General features: G+C 42.5%; 1 protein-coding gene across 1 annotated transcript in view; it reads right to left on the reverse strand.

Moving 5' to 3' along the window:
* Positions 1 to 10,296: 10,296 nt before the first annotated feature.
* syde2 (synapse defective 1, Rho GTPase, homolog 2 (C. elegans)) overlaps positions 10,297 to 13,942 on the reverse strand; it is a 43,041-nt gene continuing 39,395 nt past the window's right edge. The window contains exon 8 of the mRNA XM_034530380.1: positions 10,297 to 11,611. Within this exon, the coding sequence (XP_034386271.1) occupies positions 10,887 to 11,611 (725 nt within the window). The 3' untranslated portion in view covers positions 10,297 to 10,886. The remainder of the gene's footprint in view (positions 11,612 to 13,942) is intronic.

Consider the following 13,942-nt stretch of genomic DNA (forward strand, 5'->3'; position numbering starts at 1 on the left):
TTATAACACTCTATGTTGACTTCATTATTCTAAAAAAAATTAGTTTTATCTTTGTTGCAGTATTTACAATATTTGTCATTACTGCTAATGTCTGAATGTATTTTTTTGTATTGAAAGATGATTCTATTTGTGAAACATGAGAACATGTCAATCGATTCTACAATCGACATTCAGGCCATTTTTTGGTTGGTGCTTCCGAGTCAGACATGGATGGTTTTCATCAAACCCCCATCTGAGATCTGGTTACAGGGTAATGCCATCCGTTTGCCCCCTCGTCCCCACCAGTCCCTGAGGATAACGTCTGGAAAACCTCAAGGATCTGACCTTGGCAGGAAGTCATTTTATGGCTCCATAACTTCATGATACTTATTTGTTGTTGTAAATCAATGTTTTATGGCTCATCCTGTGTGTTGATAGAGAAATGTGTTATTAAAGTCACAGTCCTCCCTCTGGCACTGAGAGTAATGACACAAACACTGCTGATGCATGGGTTAGACGTTGGTGATGAGGCTGGGCGTGAGGGCGGCCCCTCAGGGTCAGACCCCCAGCACTGGGGCTTGTGCTCACTAAATGTGTGTTCCTACAGCTCCACTTACCGAAGGTCTGTCTCGCTGAGTGTAATGTGGACGGACTCATTTGTAGTGGCGGCCCACAACTTTACTGGTTTGGTCCAGTCTCACCTCATCCGCAATGCGTTCAGCTCCCAGCAGCCAGCAAAGCAAGCTCTCAAAACCCTCTTGTACGCCACTTACTCTGCACCAAATGAGCAACTATAACCAGTGAACATTGTGGAGCATTCAACAGCCAAAGAGACAGATGTTTCCTTCTGGAGTCGGGCGGAGACGAGGGAAACCGAGTTAGAAGTAAATATTCGCCAGGTGGCCACAATCAGACTCTAGATTGATGCGAATGTTGCTCTCTACCAGCTAAGTTGTTGAGCACAAGATGTCGAGGTAATGATGTCAGTGTTGGGTGATAGGAGAGCTATAGCTATAGTCAGCAGCTGTTGGCAGGTGATGGACAGCAGAACAAGCCGCCTGTCTGCAGAGGGCTGCACCCGAATGAGTGGCCTTGAAACGTTGTCTACAGGAACAAGGCAGCACAAAAATAGTGTGTCATTCATTTTAGTTTCAATTTTCACCACAAGAAGTGCGACTTTTACTTTTGTCACATTGTTCACAACATTTCTCAGAATGCTGTTTCTCTCTGCGTATGCTGCAACGAGGACTCTCTGGACTCTATTAGTTTCGCTCCTTCATGGGGATAAAATAAGCACGCCTCAGAGTGCTGGGTCCTTCTCAGGTCAAGAGCAGCCCAGAAAAAATCCGTAGTCACAATCTGCCTGGAAAAAAAGCTGTAGGGACTGAGGGAGGGGGGGTCGCTGCATAATATAGGGCAGATGTCTTTTGCCAGGTTTTCACACTGTGTCTGAGATGCCTCAAAAGGAAAGGGAGAGGATTGAGAGAACAGATGCACAACCTCAATACACACTTTTGAACACTGGGTGAGAGGGGGAAGGAAGAAGAAAGAAGAAAAAGAAGATGGCAAGAGAGTTGTTCCCCTCAAGAGGCGTGAGCTGTGGTCGACATCAATCTGGCCATGACTCATTCACGTGGACGGTCCTGTCACGGAGCGGAGGGGGTGGAGGAGGGTGAAGAATGGGCTGATGTGAGGGTGCACAGAGGCAGGCGTCCATATGGCCCCTGAGGCACCGACAAGGCCGAGGTGACAAAAGGGGCTTCTGCTCTTCAGTCGTCCCCTCAAACCTCTTTGGGAATTCTGTTTTGCAGTCCCTCTCTCTGCGGAGCCTCTCACTTTCTCCCAGGCCAGCTCAGGAATGTGCTTTCTAAAAACCAACACACACACACACACACACACACACACATACACACACATAGAGGGAGTGTCACCCTCTCTGGTTAGTTATTATTGTAATGGCTGATGCATATAATGTTGTGCAATTGAGTAAGCTTGCTTGCAACTTAAACACCCGTGGCATTTGAAGGTCCACATACATATGCAGAGACGCATGTTACAGATAAAGCTCTGCTGCTTTGCATTCACTCTTCTCTAATGTTTTGGACAATGGGCAACAGCACAGCCATAAAGCCCCCCACCCCAGAAATGAAGAGTATTCATGATGATGTCAGATTTTCCGCAGTTGATTTCTTCATCTAAATCCAAGAGATTACCGAAAACACAAAAATAAATCTTTAAACTAAGGGCCAGGTGTCTATATGGGATGGATTGTCAGCAGTCAATTTTTTTATCACCAGTTCTTTCAAGTTTTCAAGCCAAATCCTGGGAAACAATGTGAGCAGATGCTGGGCAGGAGGGGCTGTATATCTGGCCTGGCGAATTAAGCCATTGCCTTGGCATTGTTCTGGCTGGCCTCTTAGCTGCTACTGCTGGGGAGGGTGTCAGGTGGGATGGGGTGGAGCGAGGGTCTGCTGTCTAAATCTCCCAACAAGGGGGCACCCTGCACATTTCATAATCATCCAAGTTGGGCCCCAGCAGCAGACGGAGAGATACAAGTCACACAAACACACAACGTCACAGGTGGGTTGCCTCTGAGACAATGATAACCTCAAAGCAGCCGCTGAATGGCTGAAATTATTCACAGTTAAATCATCAGGCTATGTTTCATTGCTGCAAACTGTAAAAGCTATTTCTCTTTAAAACCTGTGAGAGGTTGTTGGTAGGTTTCATTCGTTGACCCTTGACCTCGTAAGAGATCAGGTGACCAGGGCACTGCGGTGGAATGTTCCCTCTTGACTCCTTTTCTCATTTTCTAATTTCAAAGCTCTCAACAGTTTGGATTCTTGTCATTTTACCAGCCCCAACCCAATGTGTGTGTGTGTGTGTGTGTGTGTGTGTGTGTGTGTGTGTGTGTGTGTGAGAGAGAGAAAGAGAGCATGTGGACATGTGTATGTTATCTATATAGTCAAGAATTGATTATAGAAAACTTAAGGTTTACTTACTATCTTTTTGTCTAGAGCTTCAGTATCTAACAGTGTTCATCAGCAGAATAACTCGAGCAACTCTGAGAAATCTTATCCACAAAGCAATGAAATGCTTTTTTTTAATACTGAACTGTATATATTGATATACTTATAGATGTGTTCTTTCTCAAGAGATGGTTTCTTTACATAGAAAGCAAAATGTACTGAAGACTGTGATATGCAGTTGAGAGCGCTGAAAAAAGTCTACTTTTTCCAAGGAAAAGAAAGAAGAAAAAGGACTTTCATGCTCATTACAGTTCCAATGCCCCTCGCTTATTTTTGTAATACGATTTATTAATGCCTTCTTTATATTCTTTTCAATCTTTCCACTTTTAATCATTAGTATACTGCCCTTGTTTACATGTTCTTTTGTTAAGTACCTCAGTTATTCAGAGTTCTTCCTTCCTCACTCAAGCATGCTGTGCCAAGCAGCATGAAGGACTGATGTTCTGTCGCTTGGTCTACTTCAAAAGAAGGCACTTCTGTGAGGAAATATCCACAATATTTCTACCAGAGGAATTCAGGTTCAGATGTACATTGAGAAGTTTTTCATACGGTTTCTTGGCATAAACCCAAACCAGGATGGTCTCTTCAGAGTGGGATCTGTCGTCTAAACTATCAGTCCCATCAGAGCAAACACGTGGAACCTTGGAAACTTCTACGTATTTTTCAACATTATGTCATCAAGTGATGGCAACAGATATACAGACAGTGCTTGAAAGATACTGTAACAGAGCTTAATTAAATTTAGTAAAATCTTCACAGAATACTAAGTAGGCCTACAAATTGTTGTGTCTTTCGAGAGGGAATTATTGCTCAAAGGAATAGTTCCACATATTGGGAAGTCTTCTTGTTTGCTTTCTTGTGAGAAGATCAATACCACTGTTGTATCTGTGTGAATATGAAGCTACCACCAGCAGCTGGTTAGCTTAGCTTAGCACAAATACTAGATACTGGGAACGGAAGTAGTCCGACACAATCCCTGTCATTTTAACACTTCAGATTTTGTATGGTTTATATAAAGTGTAAATCAGTGTGTGTCAGAAATGAGATACGGTGAATATAGCCAGCTTTGGAGAGAGCTAGGCTAGCTGTTTCCTCCTGTTTGCAGTATTTGTGGTAAGCTATGCTAACCGTCCGCTGGCTTTAGCTTCATATTCATCCTACAGACATAAGAACAGTGTTGAATTTCTCATTTGGCTCTCAGCAGGAATCCAAATCTTATAAGCGTAGTAGGCCTACCCCTAAATGTGGAACTATTGCTTTAAGAAAAGAGGCTATCCCAGCTAGTAGTCAGCATCAAGGAGACAGCAGGCAAACTAAGTTTTACTACTGACAGCTGAAGAGTGCTCTGCTGACAGGAGGCAGGCGATAGCATACACTAAAATACCAACTGTGTCACTCCATTTCCCCTGCAGAGAACAAAGTTATCAGCGTGCCTCATTTCAGCATGATGCTATAGGCTGGTTGGAGGATGAATCACTACAAAAGGTGTGCCACCTGCAAGTTTATCAAACCATGGAGGCCCAAATCTTCACATTGAGCCCGACCACAGCTGCTGTCAAAGCTTCTTTTCAGTCTCACCTTTCACATTTTTCTCTCGTATCAAGCGGAGCAAACCCTCACCCTCATCCTGTCCTCACGCTGAAAGGAGATTGCTCTCGTCTGGAGGAGCAGGAGGGGGAGAGGTGATGAGCAGCTTACCTCTTGGAGGGATTAGCCTTATTAAAATGAAATAGTCTAGTCCTGACTGACAGAGCAATGGAGGTGGAGGAGGGAAGAGGCAGGGAGGACAGAGGAGAAGGCCTACGTTGTGTGAGGCCCGTCCCCTGAGGATCTGAAGCACCGCTCCTCTGTGTTCTCCTTCCCTCCATTCTTCACTTTCACCTCTCGCTCTCTCCTCATCTTATCCCCCTTTTCCTCTGGTCCGCTCTCTTATCATCACCGTGGTCCAGAACAGGCGGATCTGTCAGCGGTGCGTCAAGAGATCTGCCCCAAGGCCCTCAGATGAGCTGCCAAGTACAGGGGCCAGATCGTAGGGGAACAAAAGACCCCCCCCTGAAAAAAAACACATCAGAAAGACTGGGACCTTGCTAAAATGTGTTTAATAGCCCGACTATTGAAGGGCACTGCATGTATGGAATGTGTGCCCAGGATCACAGGTTCCCAGCAATTACCCAGGCTTAGCTCGCCCATGTTCATAAGGAGTGAATGGGTAGTATGTGTAGAACATTAACCAGCCCAAGCCTCTCAGAACACGTCCAATGAAAAGGATTGAACGTGCTGAATATGACTTTATAATTTGTACCTAATGACATGTACACTGTGCTAATCATCTTTAAGCATGTAAAGCCACGCTTGAATCAGAAGACCAGAGTGCACACCATGGTTGTGTCATGTGCCGAGACTCATTGAGACACAATATGAGTCTCTTGAGCACAGGATATGTTTCTTCCTCTGAAACAACAAAAGAAACCGTTCAACCCTCGAAAAAATAGAGTATCTCTCTGCAACAAATCTCCTCTTTTACACTTTGTCATCTTCTGGATGTAAAATGGACCATGTATTTCTTGTCTGAAGAGACCTCTTGTTTGGTTGCTTTGAGACTGTTCACCTTGGCTACACACACTTCTTGGTAAACGTGGAGCTGAGAGAGTAAACACTTCCACATTTGTTATTGAACATGTCCATGGGAAATACAGTAAGGTTTATACAGGGCAGAGTAGAGATGCTGTTTGAATGTGGCACTTGTTTCCACAGGATGGGATTACTGCAGCGGACTGCATGTTGCTTGCCTGAAATACTGTAGTTCAATCAAATTAATCTGGATACATCAGTGATGCTAGTTTTATATGACCAGCTGCTTTACTTTAAAGACGCGCAGATTTTAAATGTCTGCCCTGTTGTTTCATCTTGGATAACACTGCTCTATACTGTAGAAAAAAAATGAAACAAAGATGGTATGTTTTTGTGGTTGGCTGGTTGACTCAAAGAAGGTCAGCAGAGATTAAGGGAGCAGGGGAGGGAATAAGAAGAAGGGGAGAAAAGGTCTGGTTTCACATGCAGGTGGCTGTCAAGGATGTTTACCTGAAGACACCCATATCTCGTGTAGCTCCCGGATTAGAAATGAACAAAAGTTGAGTTGAGTTCACTTCAGACAGACGGCCTGATATCAAGTGGCTACCCTGACTATCCAAACAGGCTCTGCTGTTATTATGTCTACCTCTGTCTCCATATGGGATTTCACTCTTGCTTTTATTGGGCCTGGAAGAAGTACTTTTAAAATCGGGCACCTGAGTCCTTTTATTCCCCAGATATAAAATAAAGAGGGAATTCCAAAATATAAGAAACAAGAATTCCCTGTTTTTTCATCCTTTTTTCGTCATCAAAAGACCCCAAAATAAGTTTTTTCTCACGGGGACATTATTCTCTGTGTTTAAAATGATATACATTTAAAACAATCACTTAAATATTTGGCTCCATCGCCTACAAAAGTTTTTACGAGCGTTTAATGGCGGTAGATGTCTTGACTGGGGATATAAAACAGGGCTTTAAGGTGCAGACAGGTATGTGTACATGCTGTACCCTCGAGCTTTCTCATACCTGTTCAAGGCAGTCATAAAAATGTGATATGAACCTACAGTAGGGACATCAAACAAGGCTGAAAACCATTTAGTGCTGAAAGGCCCATGGCTGCTCTGACTTCTCATATTAGCTGCCAAAGATATGTATCACCTCAGGTGGAGCTGCTGGTGCGCAGTCCTGATTTTAGATCTCATTTTGGAAAAAAATACTTTAAATGACATTTAACTGTTTCTGCACACTGCTTTGAAGCCTGTGGTACATGTTGTTCAACATTTAGGTTAATTCTCTCAGTGCCATGGGCCATGTTTTTTAGTTTTTTTTTGTTGGAGCCACAGTGAAAGTGCAACCTTCACTAACCCGGCTAAATGCAGCTGCATTCTGGGAATGTCCCTGAAGCTGGAAGTCGTTCTGGGAGATTCCCACAAGTCAACAAGGGCAATTCCCAAATGTATTTACTGTTCTCTGCTGAGGCTGGGTTACCATGCTCCCACAGCAAAGAGATGAATCTACGAAAATAACAGAGTCCAGTTTCCTGAAGTTAAGGTCAGATTTTCCGACTGGTTTCCAATAAAACAAAGATGGTGTTTAGAATGGTTTGAGAAAATGTGGCAGCAGTCAAGATGTTTAGTCATTTAAACATGAGTGCTGGGATTTATGGGCCACATGCAGAATACCAAGTTTTGTTTTTAATTTTATAACACATTTATGAATGAATTCAGGCTTGTTTATGGTTGTAGGTGTGAGGTGTGAGATGTGAACTGTTCCTTTAAATGTATTATTGACTGTGCACATGTTTTTTCTGGACTGTGAAATGTTTTTTGCTTTGTTTACATCACTGTATAATCAGATCTGTGAAATACTCTTCCACTTTGAGCAAAGCTTTAGGTCAAGTGATTGTTTAATTATGGTCATTCAAGGTGATATTGCAACTTAAACCTGGCTGTGCATTAATAAGGAAGTAACAAGTAGGAAATGTCACAGATGAAAGCTCAATTAATGATGGACTGTGTCTGCCAAAAAAGAGTCATAGTCCACATGTAAATGTAAAATAATATACTTTATTATGATCATACATTTCTCAGGATCAATACAAAACACTTTTTTTTGTTTTGTTTAGTGATGCCTTCCATGTGACATTTTCTCTCCAAAGGACAAAGAGGACAAGACAGAACATGTACAATCCAAGATGTAACACACCCAAAAAACATTATGCAGTTGCTGAAATATTCTGTGAAAAAGACGTGAGAAGTTGGAAGCTGAGAGGATACTAAAACGGACAGGAAGAGTACCTAATGTGTTGCCACTGCAAAGGAAAAACTAGTGTATTTCTTTGAGGATCACTCAGTTGGTCTTCGTGAAAATATCGCAGTCAAATTCAATCTTTAAAGTGTTTGCAGGCCTCTTTAGCCTCTTTGAATTAGCCTCTTTGAATGTCCTATTTAAGAAACACAATCTAAATGAGATCAAACTGCAGGTGATGCTCTTCCACACTGGTGTCTGTGCTGTAAATGAATGTGTTTGTGTTGCCAGTGCAGACAGATGGTTTGAAAGGAACCCGCTCAGACGGACAGCAGCAGCCACAGCTTCAGCGCTATAAAGCAGCAGGACTGTGAACAGACACCATGCTGGGGAACAACAGTAAAAAATATGAATGGAAAATATATAAATACAAATGCAAACCCAATCAACTGTCCATCTTCTCTTTAAGCCAAATCGAGGGTTTCACACTTGAAACTGTCGAATGCAACTGCCAAATCGTTTCACACTTGCTTTAATTAAGAAAAAGAAAAAATGCAAACAAGACTGTAGATAACAATTTGAGTTGCACATGTTCGATAGTGGAAATAAAAGGCCATATTCTAAGATGATGCCGAATATATAATGTATAATATGGAAGTTTCACAAAGTACATCACTGTTAGCATTTAAGTCCTCTGGAGAAAAGCTTGACCAGTGCAGTCATCCGTGTATTGAAGGAACAGGGTGACGAACAAACATACATTACAAAATAAGTCTTTTTTACACATAAATATCAAATACAAAGGCATAAGAGAAAGAGCCTTGTTTATGTCAATAAAGCTTTTGACCATGCAACGTTCAGTACCGTAAAAAACAAAAACACCGATAATCATCATGAACACAGAGCTTAGTCCACCACAGACACAAAACAATGTCAAATATATACACAATACAATACAAATATCACTTTTCTCTGCAAGAGCACGATTTTATCACATATTTTACAGCTAAAGTTGTACCATTAGTCCAGCACAGATGTGTACAGGTAGCTTGAAGGGAGGAAAAGCGACTACTTCTACACTACACAACACTACGAGGTCATCAGAAGTATTTAAATACACCATTAAAATAGAAGCTGTAAAAAACAATATACTCCGAATACATTTATATAATTATATACATATACAAGTTAAATACTGATCACGCTGAATCCCTGGATTGCTAATAACGTCCTTTGTCAATTTAGGCAGCTAGCTAAGTCGTACTAACCGTAGCCCAAAGCTTTCACTGCTGCTCTGAAGTTGTGCTTCACATTTCGGCTTTGTGTAATTCACTGTTTTGCCAAAAAAAGACGGGAGAAGCAGAAAGTGGTGGTTGGTGGTATTTAAAAGAATAATTCCACATATTGAGAAATGTAGCTTATTTGCTTTTTCTGCAGAGAGGTAGAAGATTGATAAATGAGCTAATCTAAGCACCGTGTAAAGACCCAATGCAAACACAGGGATCAGACAGGAAAGGGTTGCATCCAGTCTTTACGCTAAACTCAGCTAAACTAAGATAAAGGTTTTCTAGTTCTAGCCTAGCATACATTCACAACATGTCATCATCAATCTTCTCATCTAACTCTCGACAAGAAAGTGAAAAGAGCTAATTTACCAAAATGTTGGGAGTATTGTGTTATTTTATTGGGAGTAAGTCAATATGATGCCACAAGAAACCCATTTTTATCTGTTTTAGTTGCCTGCTTAAGATCTAATACATCTCTACTGTTCAGAGATAGAGATGTATTGTATGCTTGGACATGGGTGTCTAAACATCTCACACAATACAGAACGTAAATACATTTCAAGCCATATCATATTCTTATTTATCTTTCATAGGAGGTTTCCGTGGCGGCTGTTTATCTCTTGACTCAGTCCACGGTCCATTTTACTGTATGAACTATAATGACAATCTACACTACTGCCTGCCTTATAAGTGCATTATTGTTGTACAACATTTTGTGTTTTATACCTCAATAGAAAAGCTCTCTGCTGCCTTAAAAAAGGAAATCCACCCTCAAACAGAATGTACACGGGTTCCTCCTATGATCTTGGTTTGTATTAATAAACACTGTGTTTACATGCTCGAGATTTCACATTCAGCATTGGAGACTTATTCTCTGGTCATAAAGAGCAGGGTTCAATAAAACAGGGGAGTATTTTTCATCCGCTGCCAAAAGTGATAGAGGCCCTGAAGAACCACCATTTCCTCTGCACATTCTTTAATAATTTACTTACAAATGTTTCTTGGAATCAAATTCTTAATTGCAACGCCTAATGTATCCCATACTTTTTGGCCTACCACTGCGTTGTTGTGTAAGTGTCCAAAGTCCAAAACTTCAGAAGCCCGCCAACAAAATACTTTTGGCGAAAACTCTGGAAGCACTGGGATGTTTGGGTAGGAAAACGGTCAATTTGAAATAAAGGAATTTTGCCTGACAAAACATCAGTATCACCGCTTAAAAGATTGCATGAGTTCCCCATAGTTCCCTGTCTGCTAAAAAACACAATACACTTCAGCCTTTTTCGATGTAAAAACATATCTCCACAACATCACAGAGGTTATCCTGGAGGTTGTCAACACGGTATCAAGATCACACGAGGGAATGCATTGTATTTCAGGGTGGAATTTCCTCTTGACATACCACCTTCACACAATTAAGGCACCGTTTAAACCCCTGAGGGGTCAATGGGTTCTTCTAATAAGAAGAGAAGCAACAATAACAACACGGAACACAGAACCGGACTGAAACAAATGTACAACATGAAGTAAGAACTTTAAGGAATGTCTATGGGTAAAACGCCAGAAGTGCCACGTTGCATTCCTTCTCACCTCGTCCTTTAGGTTTGTACAGGAGCACCGCGCCAGCATCACAGGATCTCCATGGAAACACTGTTGCTGTATCCTGAAGCACCTTGAAGGTCTCCCCATCAGTCTCTATGAGTGAGTAAGTGGATGTGTGTGTGTGTGTGTGTGTGTGTGTGTATGTGTATGTGTGTGTGTGTCACTGTAGCAGGAGTCAGTATCCAGCGTTGAGCTTGTTCTTGTTGAGCTCTCTCTCCAGGTTTCCTATCAGGGTGTCGATGCTCTCCTGCAGGTCTCTGAGGTTGACCCTGTTGCTCAGCACAGGGCTGATATCCTGGATCTTCATGTAAGCCTGGTAGGTGTGCTCTTTGGGCAGACAAGGAGGCAGGATATGGTCGCACATCCTCTCCTCCTCCATGTCCTCTAATGGCTGCCCATTCCCTGTCTCACTCTCTACTTGCTTCTCCTCCACTTCCTCTTCTTCCTCCTCTTCCTCCTCTTCCTCCTTTTCCTCGTCCTTCACCTCCTCGTCTCTCGGAGGCTGCTCCTGCTCGACAGGAGCAGCCTCCGGGCTTGTGACCATCTGCCCGTTATCTTCCTCTGCGTCCTCAGGCTTCTCCTGCACCTCTTCAGCTGCCTCTGTGTCCTCGGAGGGCACGTCATCATAGTCCGCCTCCTCTCTGTTGGGAGGCAGCAGAAATTCACAAGGGAAGTAGCTCTCGCCGCACTCGCTCCAGTCGCCAGCGTAGCGGTTGCTGGGGCTGTCCAAGCGCCCCGGTTTGGGTCGCAGAACACCCGCCATCTCCGCTTCAGAGAGGTTCAGGACCTGCGGCCGCTCTTTTCTCCGCCGTAGGGGAGGAGCTGACAGCAGGTCAGGTGAGGCCGCAGACAAATAGGCTGCAGGGTGCTGAGAGGAGGACCGGCCATGAGGGTCCACAACTGGAGGAGAGACAAAAGGCAGGCAGAGTTAATTAAATGTATAAAGGCCATTTGAACTAAAATCCTTCAAGGAATCGTTCTACATTTTGGGAAATACACGTATTTGTTTTCTTGCAGAGTTAAATTAGAAGATCCAAATCATTCTGTCCAGCCAGCAGTTTGTTAGCTTAGCTTAGCATAACGACTGGAAACAGTGGGCGACAGAAAGAAGTGCTCGGCAGCTTTTATTTACTTTTGGAAAGAATATTTCCCATAATGATAAAATATTTGTTTAAAGGGTTAGTTCACCCAAATTACAAATGGAAGAAAAAAACATTTTAATCATAGACCCCTGTTTTTTACCACCACCCCAATTTTCAAAACCAATATCAGCAGAGCAAGATGTCAATAAGAGTAAGTGACAAATACTATTTTTGTAGTTTGTAGGAAGTGACCTTTTAAGTCCCCTCTAGTAACTTCATGGTCAACATGACATTTAAAAAACATGCCATTTTTTGTAAAATAACTGAGACCACAGATTTATGAAATTAACTTCAATCTTTGAAACAAAGATATCTGGAGAAGCCATCAATAAGTTCATTCAACGCTCTGACAAAATAATGTGAACATGCCATGCCGTGCTCAAAGTCAGACAAACACATGCTCAAGTCACGCCACCACACGCTGTGACTTTGATGCCATCCTTCTGTGCTATTTGTTATCAACTGTTGACTAAACCAAACTTAAAAATGAACTAAACTCAAACCCTGTTTGGTCATTATGAAAGAATCATCTGACTGTACCACGAAAGGGAACAGCGAGCACTCCACCACAACCAGCACCGCCCGGTTACCTGTCTGTCTTTATCTCTGTGTACCTACACTTGTTGACATGATCGAAAGGAACAAAAAACAAGTGTTAAACGTTATGGCTGTAAGTCATGTACAAGAGGTACAAAACACAATACTGAATTGTAATTACTCGAGAGGTGTATGAAAAAGGTTTCAAATATTATCATTACAAAAAAGTGATGACTTGTGACCCATGTTGACTGCATTTCCATCATCAGGCCTGGTTGCTGATACAGTCGTGTTTATGTGCATGCCTTGCAACTCTCCTGAGGCTAAAGACTGAAGCAATTATCACCTAAAACAAACAGGAATTATCCCCCTTTAAGAGACAACGTGTTATTTAATTTCAGACATGATTCACTGATATGACACGATTTAAAGTTATTAGCTGTCAGCAGAAATAAATGAAGGCAGGAATCAGACAAAAATGCTGCTCCTTGTGTTAAAAAGGGCTAAATGTACTAATACCAACACAAACAAATGCACACACACACACACACACACACACACACACACAGACATTCTCCTCTTCTGTCTGTCTAACCATCTGCTCGCACATACAGTTGGCGAACTACACAGTTCACGCCAAACACACAGCACCCCCTCAGCCTCTTCAACACACTCATGCTCTCGCACACTACCTGTAAATAGTGTCAGTAGTGTCAGATGTCCTTGCACTTGCCCAAAGACGTGCACACGTGAGGCAACAATGCCTTGGCGGGTCAGGTATGTGTGTGTGTGACAGGCGTGAAGAGGCGGCTGAAAATATCCCATAATGATTGTAAAATATTAGGGTGAAGCTTCAGGAGCTAAGGTTAAGCCTGGAATGTCTTTAATTATAGTCCAGGCGTCCTACGCTCTGAGCTGGGAGAAGCAGACAGAATGGAGACGTTACAGAGGGTGTGAACAAAGGCCCGAACCTGGACTGAAAGGTCTGTCAAGGTTATTACAGGTCATTATAGGTACTAACTGCGTGACGTCAGCGGCAGACTTGAGCGCAGGCTTAAAAACTATTTTTCTTCAGGCCACTTGACCCCACCTTCTTCCCTCCATTGTCTGCGTGCATGTTCATCTATCCTCTAAAAGAAAATTGTTTTTACACTTTTTTTCCCCTTCAGCTTTTGAAATTCTACCAGCAATTATCGGATTCACAAATGCTGACTTATTCAGTTGCCGTGCTTCCCTCTCTGTGTGGTTCTTCCCCAGTTGACGTAAAGGAGGGTGGAGGGGGCTCCACTTCAGCAGTTGACACAGAATGTGTTCAACGTGGGAGTCTGAGGATGCATTTAAATTCGGAGGCGAGACCAGACACACAGAGTCAGTTCTTCTTTTGGACATCAGTCAGCAGTTTTGGTTAAAGCTGCAGGTGAAAGAGAAGAGCTCTGAGGATTTGAATCCTCTGTCCAAAGTGATGCTGGGCACACTTTGAAAAGATTTTTAGAAATACAGCATACATGTAAATAAAAAGAAAGAAGTATGCCTCAAGATACACTGACACAAT

This window comes from Cyclopterus lumpus, chromosome 4 (assembly GCF_009769545.1).
Source record: "Cyclopterus lumpus isolate fCycLum1 chromosome 4, fCycLum1.pri, whole genome shotgun sequence".
Classification (NCBI taxonomy): Eukaryota; Metazoa; Chordata; class Actinopteri; order Perciformes; family Cyclopteridae; genus Cyclopterus; species Cyclopterus lumpus.